The sequence below is a fragment of the Euphorbia lathyris genome, chromosome 7, assembly GCF_963576675.1.
Source record: "Euphorbia lathyris chromosome 7, ddEupLath1.1, whole genome shotgun sequence".
NCBI classification, from domain to species: domain Eukaryota; kingdom Viridiplantae; phylum Streptophyta; class Magnoliopsida; order Malpighiales; family Euphorbiaceae; genus Euphorbia; species Euphorbia lathyris.
The window spans coordinates 51083532-51104935 of NC_088916.1; the positions used below are offsets into that span (position 1 = coordinate 51083532).

General features: G+C 34.4%; 3 protein-coding genes across 3 annotated transcripts; all 3 read left to right on the forward strand.

The window, feature by feature from the left end:
• The first annotated feature begins 2468 nt into the window (after positions 1-2468).
• LOC136235940 (uncharacterized) lies at positions 2469-7577 on the forward strand. Its single transcript, XM_066026041.1, has 7 exons — positions 2469-2852; positions 2938-3026; positions 3117-3255; positions 6118-6213; positions 6327-6452; positions 6635-6897; positions 6988-7577. The coding sequence occupies exons 1-7, from the start codon at positions 2714-2716 to the stop codon at positions 7096-7098; spliced, it is 963 nt and encodes a 320-aa protein (XP_065882113.1). The 5' UTR covers positions 2469-2713; the 3' UTR covers positions 7099-7577.
• A 361-nt stretch (positions 7578-7938) lies between these two features.
• On the forward strand, positions 7939-13008 carry LOC136235397 (uncharacterized). Its single transcript, XM_066025050.1, has 3 exons — positions 7939-8264; positions 8460-8630; positions 12239-13008. Exon 3 carries the CDS (start codon positions 12271-12273, stop codon positions 12814-12816), a length of 546 nt encoding a protein of 181 aa, XP_065881122.1. The 5' UTR covers positions 7939-8264; positions 8460-8630; positions 12239-12270; the 3' UTR covers positions 12817-13008.
• A 1199-nt stretch (positions 13009-14207) lies between these two features.
• LOC136235396 (uncharacterized) lies at positions 14208-19524 on the forward strand. The gene is made up of 11 exons (XM_066025049.1): positions 14208-14736; positions 15460-15615; positions 15729-15785; positions 15865-15927; positions 16004-16072; positions 16207-16299; positions 17722-17826; positions 17893-17970; positions 18349-18477; positions 18944-19049; positions 19146-19524. Exons 2-11 carry the CDS (start codon positions 15496-15498, stop codon positions 19334-19336), a joined length of 1011 nt encoding a protein of 336 aa, XP_065881121.1. The 5' UTR covers positions 14208-14736; positions 15460-15495; the 3' UTR covers positions 19337-19524.
• The last annotated feature ends 1880 nt before the right edge of the window (positions 19525-21404 follow it).

Sequence of the window (21404 nt, forward strand, 5' to 3'; positions counted from 1 at the left end):
CTACATGTCAGCAGGTAAAAACCTTTTTAATATTAAATGTCAACTTAAATTATGGACTACTAGATCTTGATCCAATGGCTATTAAACAGTCACCATATATGGAGATAATTTAGTGCTCACCATTGAGAACAACTCATATATATATATATATATATATAAAGTGAAAAAAAGAAGAACAATAGTAAAAGGAAACAAAATACGTTTCAACCTGCAATAATGCATCCAATTCATGTAATCCGGGTCATCTAAAAGAAATTATTATTCTAACCCATATAAGCTATTAGCTAATATATATACAGTAAAACATCTATAAATGAATATCATTGGGACTTGAAAAATTAGTATCTTATACGAGGTTATTAGTTTATCGACGAATGAATATTTCATTAATTTATCAATAAATTAATAAATATTAATTTATAGCATAATTTTTATTTTGTATATTATATTTCTTAAATTAAACCATTAATTTATTTTCGGTAACTAATTTGTTTTCGACGTTGCAAAATTCGATTCGAGGAAGGTATGATTCTAGAAGAAGAAACTGGTGATGTTGAAGGCATTCAAGGATTAGAGGAAATTATTTCTAATCTACATTATAGAAATTTCATGAACGTAGAGCAGGTTCTGAATTATTCTAGTGAACATGAAGTTTTAATGGAATTGTCTACGGACGAAGAAATTATTCAAGGAGTAATGGGTATGGAAGGTGATGACAATCAAGATCGAGATGATAGTAACGATGTACCACATGTTTTTCCAAAAGAAGTTTTTCTTGCTGAAGACACTTTAAAATAAGAAGAATATGCCAAACATAGTTTACACCATCCAAAAAGTTAAAGATTGAATTGAATTCAGTTCGCATGAAAAAAGAACCAATTGACTATAGATAAATATTTTAGGAAAACATAAAATTTGAAATAAAAGTTGTTTAGAAAGTGCTTTATTTTATGAATTATATATGTAATTTTCATATACATTGAATGAATTATTATTTTATATTTTCAGTAGACCTCATTGATTTTTTTTAACTTATTATCTTATGCATTTAGCGAGGTTATTATTTTATCGGGTAAATTACACTCATGGCCACTAAACTTTACTCATTTTAACATTGTGGTCACTGAACTTCAATTCTTAACAATATGACTACTAAACTTTACACTTTTTAACACCGGTGGCCACTCAACGCCTCAAAACGACTGTTGACGGTCTCAAAATAAAAAATTCGAAGAATTAATGATATCTAAGAAACTTTAATTCTTGAAAATTTTCATTTTGAGGTCATTCAGGTGTTGTTTGGTTAGGAGAAAGTGAAGTTTTGGAGAGAAAAAGCTCCAAAAAGGTGATTTTGGAAAATAAAAACGTGATTTCATGGTAAATATCATTCTGAATAACTTTAATTCTTGAATATTTTCAGTTTGAGGTCGTTAACGGTCATTTTAAGGAGTTAGTTAAGGTTTAGTGGCCACCGGTGTTAAAAAGTGTAAAGTTCAATGATCATACCGTTAAAAATTGAAGTTCAGTAGTAACAATATTAAAATAGATAAAATTCAGTGACCATAAATGTAATTTACCCTAATTTTATGTCATTGGTCCAAGTCAGGATAAAAGAAATCGAGGTTATTAATTTATCGAATATTTATTTATCGAGGTTTTACTGTATACTGGTTGGATAAAAACTCTATTATAACCCATCCAACCCAACCCATATTTTGGGAGGGAGTTAACAGAGGTAAATGAAAGTAATGAAAGGTTAAATATCACATTAACATTATTTGAGAATTTTTTTTGGAAAGTGAATAAAGATTAATGGAAGTGAAATGTTTACTTCCTTTAACCTCCAAATTGAAGGTTAATGGAAGTAACGCAAAGTTTATCTCTGCATAGTAAATTTAACCTGATTCCCTTGTATATTTGAACTTCCAAACGAAGTTATTAACTCTTATTTATATTCTATAAACTCTCAAACAAAATTAATTTTTAACTTTCATTTCAATCACTTCCCTTCCCATTCCATTAACTTCTTTAACTTTCACTCCCAAAATAAATAAGCACCTCTAACATACTATTTGATATTGTTTAGAGGGTGCATTAATACCCAATTTCATTTTCACCATCAAATTATGACGTTGAGTTTATGATTATGATAATCATTTAACCCCCTATTTATCTAGACCTATTTCACTCAAAGAGTTAAATAATGCACTATGGTATGCTACGCCCCACTGGCGTACCTTAGAACGAGGTAGAATTGAACCTTTTATACACACAGGACAGGATAAAGACCAACCTTTCTAATAATTTTATTTCATATAACACGCAATCAAACCCAACCCAAGGCACCTAATTTCCTTCCAACCGCAAAAATAAACGAACTTTAAATAAAGCGATTAGATGTATAATTATGGGTTTAGTGCATGTTAGCAAAGCTTAATAATCAAATTAAATAAACAAAAATGAACAAAAAAATAAAAAAAGGATGAAAATGAAAGTCACTCACTGGTGCACTGGGTTTGTTTCACACGATTAATAAGCTGCACTTCGAAGCCTTCTTATTCTCTCTGCTCTGATGCCCAGCTGAAGAAGACGCCCAACCAACCGATTCAACCATTATCCATTCATTGGATCTGGAAATTATTTCATTGAATTCAAGGAGATAGAGAGGGAAATATGGTGGGATGAGGTGGATGAGAGACCTGAGGTGGTGGTGATGGCGAGGGGAGTAAAATGGGGATGCTCGTATAAGAGAACCACTCTTATCGTCTGCTCTATCAACATTTTTGTTGCTCTTTATGTTCTTCGCTCTCTTTACGGATCCCTCTACATTTATTCCAATGATTTACAGAAGGGTGATGTTTTTGTAACTTTTTTTTTTTTAATGTTTCCTTTTTTTTGTTTGGGGGTGAAATTTGATTTGGGAAATTGTTGTTGCAGTCGTGAAGTATACACCGGATCAGATTAGTAAGATGGAGGAATCAATTCGAATTCGGAAAGCTAATCAACCTAAACAGCTTATGCAATTGGTAAAAAATCTCGTGTTGTTTTGTGATTTTACTTTAAAAAAAATTATCCGTAATATGTGAAGGATGTTGGTTTTTTTTTATTATTAATAGGTGAAGGAACTTAGTAAGGGGCTTAAGAGAGATGAAAAGGCGTTTGATTTGCCTGTGGAGGTTAAACGGAAGATATCTGATGAGATATTGCGGAGGTTGAAAAGCATGGATAAGATTGGCAATATCACACAACAGCGAGGTTGGTTTTCCTTCAATTGCCTCTTTCCTTTTTTGCTATTTATGTAAAGCAAATTATTGGATAATAACTGCTAATTAATGATATAGCATTCTTGGACTTTAAAAGTAAATGGTACTAATTTCTTAGTAAGTCGTTTGGTTTCATTGATTGTACGGTAAGGTTAAGGTGGATGGGTTTCTGAAGGCTTAATTCTAGAACAATTGCCACAATTATAGGTAATGAAATTATGTTATAGGCAAAAAATTTATAGGAGGGCAACCATTATTTTCAGCCAATTAAAAAGTCTACAGCTTTAATTATCAGTGATGGCCTTATTCATCTTTGTTAACTATGAGAATTAGAGTGCAAGCCTCGTTGAGGTATATGATTTTCCCTGTCCTTGGGAATGAGTAGACCTACTCTTGCCTAAACTTTTAGTCACCAAAGAATTAGAGTGCATATGGAAAATTTTGGTCATAGTATTGCAACATAGATGTAAAATGGATCAATTTTGCAATCTGTTTTATTGGTATTGTGCTTTCTCTTCTTTCCAAGTTGTTTTCTTGCTAAAACAATATAGATTTGTCAAAACAGCCAGGAGATCCTGAAGCCTAATAGATATCCATTTTACATTATGTTTTCATAATGTTGTACAGAAGAGGTATTTCTTTTGTTTTCTGTATTTTCCTTCTGCTTATCATGAGGGGAAAAAAAAAAGAAAAGGAAAGAGAGAGTTCTTTATTGGCGACTTGATTTTTATGATTTTTTTTTTTTTTTTTTTTTTTTTTTTTGCATGTTTCTTGCGGGTTTGAAATTTTTAGTTCTTGCAATTTGGTATAAAATTTCCAATCCTTTGTTCCATGAAGACATAGATTTAGCTTGATCTTTTGGCTGCAGCTATTTTTATTGATGCTTTTACACTAATGAGAGATTATGAACTTTTTGTGACTATTGGAGCATCATCGACCTGGAGAACGTTTTGTTTGCCCTCAATTTTCAATGCAAAGCAAAACCCGTGACCCTTGGCTTAGTATTATTATAGTTATATCAGAAGCAGTAGGGTTGTTGGTTCAAATTCAATTTTGGAGCTCTACAGACCGAAAAACAGAACTTTGAATCAAACTGAAAATAATACTTTTTCATAGTCCCTCAAGCCGCAACAAGCTATCAACTACATTTCAATTTGCTTTGTGCCCCTTTTATATTTATATCACCAATGGACTGAACACAATCTTTTGATCCATTGAAGAACAAATTAGTTGGTTGGTTGTCTTTTGACCCATGACGCCCCATGCCACTACCCACCCATCTGTCCTCCAAACATTTGTTTCTTTGGTTGTTACACAAATGCAAATTACAGTCTTTTTCTGTTTAGGAATATATGTGGTTTTGGAGGGTGAAATTCTGTAGAACTGAACTCGATAGTGCTTTAGTTGCCATGTTATATGGGGTCTCCTTTCATTATTGTAAGAATCTATTGTTTGGCAGTTTACCTTTTCAATATCAACGATTGGTGTCAACCTAAATGATAACTTGCATTACCAAGTTAACCCAGGAGGGAAAATGACCAAAGATTGCATTTATGCCAAGTCTGACATCTAAACTTAAAAAGATAAGATCACAGTTGGATTGCTATTTCACAAAGTTCTTTGCTGTTCCAATAATTTGAGATCAACTGCTTGAGGATAGACTTCATAATCTGAGCCACTCAATCTCAACAATTGCTCTGATCTTGTTGAAGTTGCATCATAACATAGATCACACCAAATGTAAATTATACACTGTATATTAAATCTAGGTTGGTTTTTACAACGGTGAAGTAGGATCAAATGACTAAAGATGTTCTAGATATCATTTGGAACAAACAGTGAAACTTGGCTACATGTGGAGGGCTCAAAAACTAACATAATAAAGCTGTCAATTTGAAAAAGAATTCATTATGCATCAATTCACACTAAGAATTTGCTAGAGGCGAACAAAAACCAAAAGAGAAAAAAAATAATCTCGAAAGTCCATCTGACCATTAAACATATTGTGGAAATTGTACAAGTTCCATGAAAAAAGAAGAAATGTACTGGCATAGACTTGATCTGCTCTTTGACAAGCTATTTGTGGGCAACTGAATTATAACAACACTGATGTCGTATTTGTAACTTTTTTGCTGTTGCATCTAGCTCTACTTCTGGTGTGTTGACTGTGTACCATGGTCAATGACAATTGTTTTACACCTTACCGACCAGCCACCTTTGCATGTTGCTTCCTTTTAGCTATTTCTCTCTCTTTATATGGATTTCAATTTCATCTGTGTCAAGTGTTAAATTGAGACTGGCTCTTGACCATTTGCTTTACAACTACACTTCATCTTATGCTATCTAGGATTTGCTGCCTTTTCGGTTCTCATTGTTCTACTAGTTCATTTGAGCCAAGAGAAAAGGAACAGCTTCGATGTGAGAATTTGAGCTTTTGTCCCTGAAATAAATTCAAATATGTTTAAAGATTTTCAGACTAGTGTTCAACATCATCCTGAAGCTCACTCTCTGATCAAGGTTCCCATAGTTGAAATTTGTGAGCAAAATGATCAGTTAGGGAAAGTCGAATCACATGAGAATTTTGAAATTGGAAAAAATGGGAATATTTTGTTTTAAAGTGGAAAGTTACCAACATCTGCTGAGTCTATATGTATCCATAACCACATTCTTCTTATAGTTTTATAGTGGAAAATATATCCGAAATTTATCATGGATACATGTAGTTGTTTGGCTATTTTCATATTTTAGCTATGATAAATGTTTTGTGATGTAACTATGGCAATAATTTTAGTTTGTTGATGTTTCTTTTCCCGTCTTGCTAGTTATCTCGTTACATTGTTGTTTTGATAAGCAGAAGCTGTTGATAGCTGGCGAAGAGAAAAATTGCAAGAACTCAGACAATTAACCCGTGAAAAAGGGGGGCTAAATTCATCCACTCTACAAGAAGCTGGTTTGAGTTTTTCTTTGAAACTTTTGGTTATGTGGAATTCACTCTATATTTGATCTCGATCTGTGGTAGAATTTGGAAATGTGGATACTTAGTCCATGGCTGACTGTTTGTAGGGGTGCTATTAAGAGCCTTGGAATCTGATTGGGCCGTGCTGTCAGAAAACATAGGCCTTTGGATACCTACTGAATATATTAACCAGGTGCATGATGATAAGCCAGCAGGCGTAGAAGAAGAGTCTGGTAATTCGAGCAACTTTCTGCTGGTGAAATATCTGATTCTTGTATTCTGTGAGTAGGAGCAAGATTATATTATCTTGCGCCTTACCTTTGCTAGTGCGCTTGATCTGATCCCCACCTTTCATTTGTGTAAAGAGTGCAAATTCATCAATTCATTGACCTGTTTAGCTGTTTTTTCTTTGCAGAAGAAGATATTTTGCCTGGTCGGCCGGTTCCACCTGAATGTCACGCTGAGCTTCATACTGATTATGATGGAGCTGCTGTGAGATGGGGGCTTACTCACCATAAAGACAGTGCTGCTGACTGCTGCCAGGCTTGTTTCGATCAAGCGAAAAATGCTAAGCCAGGTGAAAAGAAGTGCAACATATGGGTTTATTGCCCCGATGAGATGGGATGCTACTCGCCGGATATCTATGAACACAAAAATCAAGAATGCTGGCTAAAATATGTAAGAACATGATTAATCTATGCCTCTTTTCTCCCTGTAATAAACTTACTTTTCAGACTGAAACTGACATATTAATTGGTTGACATGCAGGCTGAGAAGCCGAGACTGAATTTTAAGGACAAGTATTCTGAATCATATAGAAACGCCCACCCGAATGCACCACTCATTGTTCCCTGGGTATCTGGCGTTATTCGCACATGATTCGATTTTACAAGCAGTTTTTGAGTTGCAGCCAATATACGAAGCTCGGCCTGCTGATACCGCATTGCCTATATCTTGAAATGGCAGCTTTTGGGTCCCGGGTTTCCTTTTCTCCTTTTTGTGTTGAGGGAAAGAGTATAGTTACATTTTTTCTGACATGCGGACTGGTAGTCTTGGCAATGGTGATTTCTGAAGATGGAAAAACTAATGCCCAGGCAAGTTCGGTTAACCGGAACAATTTTTCATTATGGATTGAACTGAGAAGACTGATTGGTAGTCGGTGACACGTGGAAATTGAATTCTTGTAATGAATTAAGTTAACTAGTACAAATTCATTTTCTCTCTAATTGAGATTGATTTTCCTCTTTATCTTTTTTTTGGTTTGTAAAGGGTTATTATGATTCTAGTTTATACCAAGTTTGATACCTAGGGTGAATGTGATTATACTTTTATAAAATTTCATGAAAGAGTGCAGCCTATCATTCACTTCTCATTAAGGAATTGATAAATTCCAATTGCCCAGGTTTATATTGTAGAAGGTAGAGATTAATTAATAAACAGTAATGTTTTAGATTTTTTTATTTTTTGATAAAAGTGAAAATTAATTGTTGAAAAAATAAATAATGAATTAAAAAATATTAGTTAACATTATTGTTTAATTTAAAATTAAATATTTGGTTTTTTAAAAGTGGTGTAATAAACACTGATGGTAATTATAATTACTTAATTTGGTAATCAAACTGCTTCAGTTCTTGGGCTGATACTTGTCAATGGTCAAATGGTCACATATCTGTTAAAAATTTATAGGAAAATTAGCACGTTAGCCAATGTGTTGATTGGGTTTTAGGAAAAAAAGAATGCTCGTGCAACAAGCACCCCAGGCCCAGGGGGACCAGAAAACTCAACTCTTTAATTTAATCGAACGAGAAAATATAGGTTTTGAACCCTATTAGATATATATTCCTACAGAGTTTAAGAGTTCAACGGCTGAAGCCTTCAGTTCATTAGATACTGAGAAAGACTTTTTCCTTGTAAGTGGGATCCCAGCTATCCTTCCATCCGCCCTTTATCAAGCTACAAGTCGGACCGGTCACTGCTGATCGATTGATTCTTACAGGAAATCATCGAGTGGCTGGCTTTTCGGTGTCTGCGGATCCTAGGTACAGGTATTACAAATAAATTTGTTGATAGATACAACATAATATTTTTTGTCATCTTATGATTAACTTATATGTAAAATATTTAGTTGTTAGTAATTGGATGTGGTTTTTGTAATTGTGTTAGCATAAACATTTTAGATATTATTAGACATAATTATTATTTCCTTAACCATTGAACATTTATTCCAACAAAAATCACAGTACTTGACTCCTCATCCCCAACGTCGCCGGAAGCGGTCCATGTCTCTCTTCTCATCTCTTTCACGATCTCACTCTCCTCATCTTGGAAGCAAATAGAGAAGCCCATCTCTCCCTACACTCTCCTTTCCCAGCTCACAGTAATAGCGTATCACATTCAGCAATCTAATTGAGGTTAGTTAATTCAATTGTTATATTCTCAATCTTAATTTAGGGTTTTCAATTGAAGGATCTAATTTATCATCTCTCGGCTCTTCACTCTCAATGCCTTTTGCAATGTTATGGCCGAGACTTGAGTGTACAATGCTTTTACTTGTTCACTTTAATGTTGGATTCTCAAGTTTCTGTAATTCATGTTGTAGGAGAACACTGTTATTTTAATTTATCAAATTTCGGTATGGGAGTAAATGCATTATAAGATGATGTTGAATTCAAATAGTGGAAAGTAGGAAGCGGAAAATTTGGAAGATGATGTAATTTAGTTTAGTCTTGGGCTCATTTTCTGTGAGACTTTAGTGGATGTTGTTGAATTCAAATAGCTTCGTTCACTAAATATGTCAGAAAATTGAGTGGATGCAAGATGTTAAGTGAGCTTATGCAAAGTTGAAAAAATGGTACGGATTTAGCTTATCTGAAGTTGGAAAATACGTTTATTCAGCAAACGTAACACTATAAATTTAAAGTAGATATATTGAAGAAATGGTTCATGATAGGGTTCAAGATGTATAGAGGGAATAATGTCCTTAATCAAAGGAGGAAGAAAGAAATATACATTTTCCCTTTGGATGGCTATTCCCTTTGGATGGCTATTCCATAAGATGTCGGCGGCGGAGATGCGTATGTTGAGATGGATGTGTGGCCATACGAGAAAGGATCGGGTGAGTAATGAAATAATTAGGACAAAAGTAGGGGTCACATCTATTGAGAATAAAATGAGAGAAAACCGACTAAGGTGGTTTGGCCATGTGAGACGTAGAGTGCTTGATGCGCCGGTTAGGAGAACCAAAGAGTGGCAAAGGGATGTAGTGATGAGGGGTAGGGGAAGACCTAAGCAAACTTGGAGGAGGGTGATCGAGAGTGATATGAGTTTACTGGGAATTGAGGAAAATATGGTAGTGGATAGGACGGAGTGGAGGGAGCGAATTTGTGTCGCTGACACGACTTGATTTCACGGTTTTATATGATGGTTCATGTTAGCCGACCCCGAATCATTTCGGGACTAAGGCTTTGTTGTTGTTGTTGTATGGCTATTCCCTAATATAAAGCTTAGACTGGTAGTATGAAGAGTAAGAAGCATATTTGATCTTTTACAAAGTTGATATCATTTCAATTGAGATAATAGTTTATCTCTTTTGTTTGATCTTGTCCACCTTGAATCCGTGATCAAAACTCAAATGGCCAATTCTTGGTTTTATAAAGGCTATGGAAACTAGAAAGTAGTCTTTAAGTGGGCATTTCTTTCTTATTCAAAGAAGGTGATTTGGGCATTTTTTTTTCCAAAATTGCAAAGATCGATGATGCTTTAGCTATTCTGCAGATCATTCAGATAAAGGCCTCCCTCCGTAAAATAAGAAACAATCTTGTCTCTACTTTCTTTCATTAGCTAAGGTGTGATAATTTGGTAGTATTTTGAGAGACGGAAGGATTCCTTCCTGGTTATGTGCCTATTCCTTTCTAGAATTGGATTAATAAAGCCTTTCCTCATTTCTCTGTTCTATTCTCTGTTTCTGCTTCTATATTGTTTTGCTCTTAGAATTGCTTTTATCATAGTTTGAAGAATTGTCCATTTTCTTTAGCAATATATGTTATTGTTGACAATGCTAAGTAAGCTTAAACATGTATAATATGTTGTTCGGTAATGATTTGTAATTATCATTTTTTGTTTAGTTTATAGTTATTAGTTCCAGTTTTAAGTGAATTTATTTATAGTTTTTCATTTGAAGTTTATTTAATTTGCTATTGCTGGCGAATTTCTTTATAAAACCCAATAACCCTAGCTGCCATTAAGGGCTTAATTCACTTCTTTCTGCATCCAGGCAGCAAAAGATATATTTTCGGTCACATCTTGGCAATTAAGGCCACTGAAAGTTATTATCTCATAACACTTGGATTTTGCGAATTAGATAATAGTTTTTTAGGTTGAAATTCTTCTGTTCAAAAGTTATTTGTATCTGGAAATTGTGATCGTGAAAATTGGTAAATAGAAGTAAGTGAGAATGGGATTGTTCCCCTCTTTGAACTCCCATGATTATCTGTCACGATTATTAGAGTAATTAAGGGGAAGCAGTTAGGTATTATTTAGGTGGTTAATTGTCTTAGATTAAGTTGTTAATTAGCTGTGGTTGTTGTTGACTGAGTTAATATCAGTAATTAATGTGTTAATGTGGTTGACTGAGTTAAAGCCAGTAATTAATATGGTTGATTGAGTTAATATCAATAATTAATGTGGTTGACTTATGTAATACTAGAATTGTCCTTTCAGTGACTGTTGCCACCTCATAGCTGGTACGAACTATTTATAAATAGAGGTCTATCCTACCATTGTAATAATCATTATGAAAACAATGAATATTCTATATTTCTTCCTTTCCATCTCTTCCCTCTCTTTTCTCTCTGATTTTATTCTCTCTCTCTTGAACCCTAAATTCTACCCTGTTTAGCTGCTTAGTCGCTGATATGATATAGCCGAGGCTAAGTTTCTTTGTGAGTAGGAATTTTTGCTGTCAGAATGGACTATGAATATGAACTAACAAAAAGAAGAATGCCCTGCAAGGAGAAGATGGCTAGTCTGCGCTTTTTGGACTTTTCAAAGGTCGGGAAGACTTTCCACCTCAACCCCATTCTCAAAGACTCAGAGCCCTTGGAACGGAAAAGGAGGTGGTGCATCTTTGTGTTAAAGAACGAAATGCAGTTCAGCTAGCAATTTAAGAATACTCATCCGAGCTGCAGGAACATGTACATAAATGTCAAGTATTAGAGAGAGAAAAGAGAGGAGAGGAAAAGGAAGAAATAGAATATTCATTGAGAAGAGAGGGGAAAAAAGAAATAGAATATTCACTGATTTCATAATGATGGGTACAATGGTAGTATAGACCTCTTATAAATAGCTGTACCGGCTATGAGGTGGCAACTCGGTTGCAGAAAAGACAATTCTAGTATTACATAATTCAACCATATTAATTACTTTTAACTCGGTCAACCGCATTAAGTCTACCACATTAATTACTGATATTAACTCAGTCAACCAAAATTAATTAACAAGTTAATCTAAGACAATTAACCACTTAAATAATACCTTTAGAACATTCTTTGTCCCCAAGAATGTAGGAAGTCTAGAATTCAGTGAACTTGAAAGGGCTCTGAGAGTAAGGAAGTCTACAATCTACTGGTGAGCTGGCCGGTAGGGGAAGTATTTTTGGTAGATGAGTAAGGTTTGTTGGTGAAAGTAGTTAGGCTGTTTTTGTATTCTCATCTGCTGAAAATGCAGGGCTCTACCTAGTCTGGAGAGGGAAGGTTCTCCCTGTGCGGCTTTAGCCTCTCTTGTTTCTCTGTTTTCATTTCCGGATCATTGAATAATAGCTCCTGTTCTCTTCTCTATCTATTTTCTACTATTGTTTCTTTTATCTGTGAATCATTCTTAAGAGTTTCTATCAGGATCCATCCTCAAGCAATTGGTTTTGTGGAATAGCTTAGAACTTTATGAAGAATATCAAATCCTTATTGAAGTTTGTTGTGTCTGAGTGACCTCTGTCAACGTCTAACTTAATCCTTGCATTTTGCAGGGTAGCCAGTCTCCTAATAAGGACGCCCAATCATGCTTCATTGCCAGAATTCTGTCGCGGAAACTCACTATGACATTCTATCTGTAAAAGAAGATGCAACCTATGAAGAAATCCGAAAGAGCTATAGAATGGCCATACTCAATTATCATCCCGATAAATTGCAAAACAAAGATGAGACATCTGGTGATCAAATTGAACTAGGAGATAAATTTTTGAAGATACAGAAGGCTTGGGAAGTCCTTGGCAACTCAAGGTCACGGGCTGTTTACGATAGTGACCTACGATCATATAAAAATGATACAGAAGTAGCAGAAGATATCCATTTGGAAGACATGATGATAGAAGATGGAGAAGTCTTGGAACTCTATTACCAATGCCGTTGTGGTGATTATTTCTCTGTTGATTGTTTGGAGTTGGAGAAAATGGGATATAAATTGTTGAAGCATGAAAATAAGATATTTTTTAAAACAGAAGATGCTCTATCATCATCAGTTATTCTTCCTTGTGGTACTTGTTCATTACAAATTCGTCTACTAATTGATACAGACAATAAGATTTCAATCAATGTTGTTGTGTAATTTTCGTTATAATCTTAATTGAGGTTAGTTAATTCAATAGTTATATTTTCAATCATAATAGGGTTTTCGTTTTAAGGATCTAATTTGTTATCTCTCGGCTCCTCGCTCTCGGTGCTTTTGCAATGTTATGGCTGAGACCTGAGTACAATGCTTTTCCTTGTTCACTTTAATGTTAGCTTCTCAAGTTCCTGTAATTCATGTTGTAGGAGAATATTATTGTTTTAATTTAATAAATTTTGGTTACACTACAACAACAACAACAAAGCCTTAGTCCCGAAATGATTCGGGGTCGGCTAACATAAACCATCATATAAAACCGTGAAAATCAAGTCGTGTCAGCGACATAGATTCGCTCCCTCCACTCCGTCCTATCCACTACCATATTTTCCTCAATTCCCAATAAACTCATATCACTCTCGATCACCCTCCTCCAAGTTTGCTTAGGTCTTCCCCTACCCCTCACCACTACATCCCTTTGCCACTCTTCGGTTCTCCTAACCGGCGCATCAAGCGCTCTACGTCTCACATGGCCAAACCACCTTAGTCGGTTTTCTCTCATTTTATTCTCAATAGATGTGACCCCTACTTTTGTCCTAATTATTTCATTACGCACCCGGTCCTTTCTCGTGTGACCACACATCCATCTCAACATACGCATCTCCGCCACCGACATCTTATGGATGTGGCAGTGTTTCACTGCCCAACACTCCGTACCATATAACAATGCTGGTCTAATTGCCGTCCGGTAGAATTTTCCCTTCAATCTATTAGGCATGCCGGGATCACAAAGGAAACCCGTAGCACTCTTCCACTTCGACCAACCAGCTTTAATCCTATGAGCAACATCTCCATCTACTTCTCCATCCGTTTGGATAATAGATCCTAAATACCGGAAGCAATCCGAGGCCTGAACAACTCTCCCATCTAGGGTGATTGTCCCTACCTCCCTACTCCTACGGCCGCTAAACTTACACTCCAAATATTCTGTCTTACTTCGACTCAACTTAAAGCCTCTAGATTCTAGAGTTTGCCTCCATAGTTCCAACTTCATCTCCACTCCTTCTTTCGTCTCATCAACCAACACAATATCATCTGCAAACAGCATGCACCATGGTATACCATCTTGAAGTGAACTTGTTAGTTCATCCATAACGATGGCAAAAAGAAATGGGCTTAGTGCGGAACCTTGATGCACTCCAATCGTAATAGGAAACTCTTCAGTCTTCCCAACACTAGTACGTACACTCGTGCATACTCCCTCATATATGTCCTTTATGATGTCAATATATTTCCGCGAAATGCCTTTCCTTGTCAAGGCCCACCAAAATACTTCCCTTGGTAGCTTATCAAATTTTGGTTACACTATTGGGAGAAAATGCATTACAAGATGAATTGAAATAGTGGAAATAGAATTGGAAAATTTGTAAGATGATGTAATTTAGTTTTAGTTTTGGGTTCATTAGCAGTGAGACTTTAGTGGATGATGTTGAATTCAAATAGATTCATTCAAAACATGTAACAGAAATATTGAGTGGATGCAAGATGTTATGTGAGCTTATGCAAAGTTGGAAAAATAGTATGTAATGTGAAGTTGGACAATATGTTCAACAGACGTAACACTATAATTTGGATTAGATATATCGGTATTGCAGAAATGGTTTCAAGATGTATCCCCGATTGTTAGGCAATTTAGGTTAAAACATCTCAGGTTTTTTCATACCTCATTCTAATTTTTTCCTACCCCTCTCCATTTTTACGCCGCCACCAGTGTCTCTTCGTTTCTGCCTCTCCTCGTCCTCTACCTCTCGCCGTCGGTTCTCCTCTTCTCGACACAAAGTACCAGTTTGACTATTGTAGAGAAACTGAGCTGCTTGAAAGAGAAGACCTTTCAATCTGACTCACCCCCATCTTTATTTTTTAGTAAGAAATCTAGTTAGTGGTTAATTGAATACTAATTCTTTAAAGTTCTATCTGCTTAGTTTTGATGTTAGTTTTTCCGTATAAAGCATCTTCATCTTCTACTTGTTTCAATAAAAATCGATTAATTGTTGTTTTTTAATTATTGGATGGGATTTCAATATTTGGAGGGTTTTTTCGTTAATTGTTGACTACTTGTTAACATAAAACACTGGCAAGTTGCTTTGGCTCCGTTCATTTTCTTCTCTGAACAGCAACATACAAAACTTCATGTATCTTTGATCATTTTCCTTTTCTAAATGTGGATAAAATTCAATACTAAAAGATGGGACTTTTATCAATAAAAGGTTCACTAAAATGAGAGTTAGATGTTCTTGTGAGTTAATTTCAATAATATATTTGTGTTCCGTGGATAATTTGTTTTCTGATGAAACTATCTCATGTAGTAGGAAGCTAATTTAATGACATGATTGGGGAAACAAATCGGGGAACCGGATGGGGATTAAATTTTTCCAGTTTCATTTTCGGGGATGGGGACGGGGAAGTCCCGTTAGTTCGGAGAACGTTCTCCGTCCCCGCCCCGTCCCATTTACAACCCTAATCATAGTTTAATTGAGAAGATGGGTTTATGTAACTTGTTTTATCTCATTTACATAATACAGAAATGAAGTTATTTGTCATTACCATGGAAATCTCTCAAGTTGTATCTTTAATTATTTTCTGCAGATTTTTTTTTCTTCTTCTTGGTAAGACTCCTTATTAATGCCGTCAATTATGGAAGATGAGAGAAAAGCTGAGCTTAAGAGTTTTCTGGAAGTTGTTCCCTCAGTGGATTTTTGCTGTGTTTATGGCTCCGCACTCCATCCAAATAATCAGGACAAGGTTATTTTCCCTGCACTTCCTTTTTAGAGATCTCCTTGTTTACTTTCTTTTTTCTATATTAGGAAGTATGTATTGTGCATATAATGTAATTATTATGGAACATAAATTTTTAGTCAGCCATGGTAGATTTTATTCTTGGTGTATCAGATCCCCTACAGTGGCATTCTGAGGTAAAGATCAAGGTTTTGACTTATTTATTTCATTTTTGTTTAGTAAGAGTTTAATACATCCTTTTACCACACTGCTAAGAATTTGAAATTGAATGGAGATCATTACGCCTCATGGATGGTGCATTTTGGCGGGGCAAAACTGGTACTTGTCTCTCTCTGTTTGTCTTTCGCTTTATGTGATCTTATTTATGAGACTACAATTTGGTCATTCATATTAGGTAACTCAAGTTGCAAATAAGATTGGTGTTGGAGTACACTTCAATCCATTTGTAACATGGAATAACAAGGTATTCACTTTCCAAAAAGATAAAAGAAATTTGTCTACATTCAAACTTGGTTGTCATTTATTGAACTTCTTATCATATAATTGTTTTGCCATATTGCCAATCTTTTAATTTGATGCTCATTAAATTGTTCACAGTTGCTCAAATATGGAGTTGTTGGAATGCATGATTTGGTCCAGGACATACTGAACTGGGAAAGATACTACTTGAGTGGTCGTCTACAAAAGCCAGTATGTTTGCTTGTTTTTCATATCTTACTGCGAACTATAGCTTTTTTTTCTGTTTTTTTTCTTGTAACTTTGTTTGGAACCAATTTGTGACCGGTTTCAGATTGTTTGGATGCTTTTTATTAGATATATTACAGATTGCATTGGAAAATAGATTCTTAGTGCATAGAATAAAATTTTAATTTTTGTAGATATCAATTTAATTGAATTGCATGGTGCTCCACTTGTATATCAAATTGCCTGCATCAAGTAGGTTGAATGAATTCAAATTGAACAGTTTTGGTCAAATAAATTATCCTATGTTAATTCAAGCGGTGTTACTGACAACTGTCATAAGTGGAAAGTGCATCCAGAATTGGTTGGACAAGTTGGATGATAGTATATGGTAATTCACTCTCTCTCATGGTATTCTATCTTTTATAAAAACATTTTGCATCTTTTTCCTTTTTAAGTTTCACTTGCCCTCAAAATTACATTTGTACTGCACATGACTTCTCTTTCTGAGGGTTGGAGAAGTGCTTCCAGTCATTGTGGAAATAAATAATGCATGTACGGACAGATGAATGAATCAGAAAAGTCCAACTTTTTATTGGTATTTTACGCTTTCCGTGCTTGTTGCTCTACTTGTTCCATGTTTTTCAACTTGCATTGTATATGCATAATGATCATTGACTGAATATATGTTTTTGCAATGACTTGCCATTATAGGCATGGGATCTTGTCATGGGACGGTGAGAATTATTTGATTTGTTTGTTGTTCTTCTCCCCTGATAGTCTATAGTAACTAGAAACAAGAGTTCACTTAGTGAGAACCCTTAGATCTCTTAAAAATAGACTGACTGAAATTCTCTATCCCTTCCTTATTCATTCTGACATATATAGTACATACAGACCTGTATCAGGACTTGCTTGTAACTACTGCATAACTGGCTTTCGTACAGTCTATTTTATCAAGAGGGACAAACAATTTTATGCCTTGGGAAAAATTGGATGCATAGGAAGACAAATTAATGACATATAGGCTGCTGGTGGCACATAAAACTTACTATGAGTTTATTAGTGCATGCTTAGATAAATTCTCATGCCTTTTGTTATTAGATTGACAATAAATTTGCAGTATTGGAGATTGCACTGTAGCAGTAAACCTTATGGATATATGTGCCTATACTTTCTTCTTGAATGGAATATATAGAAATTCATGTTTTGCATCTCTGATTACACTGCTTATACATCACTTTACAATTGCAACTTAGTCAAAGTTTTCTTATATTGAATGGAGCCTTCACTCTATAAGCATGGAATGGAAGTTGAGTAAATAAATTCTCTGGTCTCAAGTTGGCTTGCTGTAGTGTCCATTCTAATTACAGTTAATTATCTTTCATTATTAGCAAATTTCCTTGTTGTTTTAAATTTTTCTCCACACAGGTTCACATACTTGTGGATGATGTGGATATTGGTAATTTGAACTCTGTCAATCTAAGGGCTGCACTTTCTGCTGCTCTGCTTCTTTTGCCAGCCAAATTCTCAGAGGTTTGCTTCTTTTCATCATTTCCTGTTAGAAATTATAAAATCATGTAATAGTTTGTTGTTATGCAGGAGGATTTGTATTCCAAAATATGTAGTCTCTCATATACAGGTGACTTGAGGATGCTTTTCGCAGAGGACAAAAATAAGGTTAAGCTTAATAGTCTTTGCCTTTCATATCTTTGGATAGTTTTGACTTTACATGCTTTGCTTTTTGCTTTGCGTATGCCATAAATTAAGAGAACTGCTTTTAACATATTTGATTGCCTTCTTGCAATAAATATTATGCTTTCCCAAGCTTTAATCATAAATTAGAGACCGAAGATGCTCGGAATATAAATTATTAGTCCTAGTGTGTTATTTATTTGCAGGTTTCTCCTCCCTTATTATTTACATTTTTGTTTTTCAAATTGTAAGTTATTAACTGCATGATTTATTTATGGACATTTGCATCTTTTTAAGTTTACAAGTGGCATGGCTCAACAAGATAAATGCTAACATTCTTCTCTGTACTTCAATGTTCCACAGGTAAAGAAGATCGTACAAGGGCAATTTGGTCTATTCCAATCCATGTATAAGCCGTTCCTTCAAGAGTATGAGGCTAAAGATTTGCTGAGATGCTCATCGTTCAGCGGTCACCAGGAAAATCTCTCCCAGGTATAATTAAATTTTCAAGTACTAAACTTGAACATTGTTCAACTTCAAATTAGACTTCCATTTACCCGGAGTGCTCAGTTTAAAACAGCTGCTAGTTAGATAACGAAATATTTACTGCATCAAATAAAACCATAGATTTTTTTAATGCTTTCAAGATTAGTGTTTTGCACTACTTAATCAGAAAGCTTGTGTTTCCAGAATCTATTGCATTTATTTACTATAGTGTTCATGGAAGCAGTAGGTCTTCCACAAATAAATAACTGAGAAACTGCTTCAATTAAACTTAGGGCTCCAAAATTTCAAAGCTTTTTGAGACAACTTCAGTCAACTTTCTGTTTCTTGTTTATAACATATTTACATTGGCCTTCGGCGATATAAGCAGAAACAATCGCATTTCCATGCTTAAATCGTAAATGTAGCAGCTATGGTCTAGAAATCCTTATGCATTCAACTCTGTGAAAAACAGGATTATAGTTTGCCTATGACTCATTCTCTTGTTCGCGCTCTTCCTCCATTGGTGAGAAGCAAAATGAAGGTGAAGCTGGGTGAGGAAAAAGTGCTGAGTGATTCCGGTATGAATTTCTGTTTTAATTTCTTGTATCACAGCACCTGACCAAACATTGTTGTAAACTCAACAGCAAAAGTTTTCATCTTTGATCTTGGTACAGGGAAAGTTGTAAATGAAGTAATAATCGGTTCGAGAGAAGATGCAGCGAGATGCATGCAGAAGGTTGTACAGCGAAGTGTGATGGTTTCGAGTGCAAGACAGGCTGTATCTGGATTGATGGTTGCTGGAGGTATTAACGCCACTAGATATCTAGCTAGTAAAGTGAGCAAGGCATGGAAATCGTGGACATAATTATATTTATCTTTCCCTTGAATAATAGTTCAAATTAGTATTTTAGTTTCAAAAACAAAAAGTTCAAGTTCATCATTTAGCTTTTGCTCCACAGAATTTCAAAACAAAAACAAAGGTTGTTTGGGAGATTTAGAATCTTTCTCCAATTATAATTCATAGTTTCCCCTTGAAAATTAATGGTATTCTCTTCCTCCACCGTCTTTGCTATCCAAACCATTGAAACTTTTGCCGAGAAAATTTGAGAAAATATACCAAACAGTTTGTTGATTGAAAGTATTCAATATGACAAAATACCTATAACAATGGACATAGTATAAAATTTTGTTGTAAAGATGATAATAACATAAAGTTACAAATATCGATTATATAAGTATATATATGGCTTAATGCTCCTTACTTGAACTTGTCGAAAAAAAACTTGATTGCGTCCTTTGAATTTTCAAAATATCTTGAATTGCCTTCTCAATTTGTTTAAACTGTTTTGATAACCCATTCAATTTGCTTAAAATGTAATCAGTTAATCACTCAGTTGAAAAAAAAAGTAAGTTATATATGGAAGATATGTTGAACGCATCTTGAAATATTATTACATAATTTATATAATAGATTAAAATATATTAAAAAGGAATATAAAACTTGTCATCTTTGATATTAGAACCCTATATCCGACATTGGTCGTTTTACTTTTTCAATGGGCGTGCAATATACCTTCCGCATGCAATTTTTTTTTTTCAATGGAGTGATTGATTAACTACATTTTACACAAGTTGAGAGAGCTTTTAAGACATTTCGAAAGTTTAGGAGCCAGTTAAACTTTTTGGACTGATATTTGAACTTCACAAACAAAAAACATCATGATCTTTCATTTTTGTGTGTTCATTATTTATCTTTTATTTAGATACACTTAAGTCCCTTTTTTTTATTAGCCCTTGATAACAAAAAAGAAAATCAACTTTGAATATAAAATTCGATTAAGAGTGTTATTCAATTCACATACATTCAAATTAGGGGTGAGCATGGTCCGGTTCGGTTCAAAAACCGAACCAAATAGGAGCAATTTTTGTAAACCGAACCAAACCAAATTGTAATTCGGTTCGGTTCAAACCGAAGCAAACTATTTCGGTTTGGTTCGGTTTGGTTCTATTTCAAACCAAATTATAGATAATTAAATAATGTTCTCTGAATTTTTTTTTTCTTAATTTTATAATGTTTTACATTTAATATCTGATCAACAGAAGTTATTTCAACTCAAAGAAAAGAATAGGATCTTCCCCCGGAATGGTAAGAAGCTTTGCCTGCCTATTATGTGTTTGCCCGGCCTTTGTCTAATTCCAATATAAACTTATAATGTTCTCTGGAATGGAATTAAATAATATTGTATAAATTATAAAACTTATATCAAACATTGATGTTCCTTTCTTTCTTTCTTTCTTTTTTATAGTGTTCTGGAACTTTTTGTTTGTTGTGCTTATAAATTATACATCTCAAATAATAATTCTAAATTAATTTAATATATTCTTTTTAATAACCAAATAATATAATATCATTCCAATTCTAATAATATTTTAATTCCTCTTTCTCGACTTTTATATTTGTTACGTTATTTTAATATCCAAATAATACTCTAATTCGGTTTTTTAGGTTTTTTCGGTTTATACCCGAACCAAACCGAACCGAACCAAAAACCGAAGTTGCACAAAAATGAGAACCGAACCAAACCAAATTGCAATTTGGTTCGGTTTTTTCGATTCGGTTTTTTCGGTTTTCGGTTTTTGGTTCGGTTTTGCTCACCCCTAATTCAAATTTATATTTTTACAGTTTGAAAATAATTTTTAATATGTGCAATGTAGCAATAGAAAAATTAAAAAAACTTATTTCAAAGTATAAAAATATCGTTTCCAACACATATGAGATGTATAACATATTTTTAACTGAACTATATATTAATAACTTAAATTGGCAAGAAATCGCTTAAGAACATCTCTATTAAGAGCATCTCTAATAGTTGGATACTCCAACCATTGCCACCTCACCAATCTACACTATAAAACTCTTACATTAAAACACT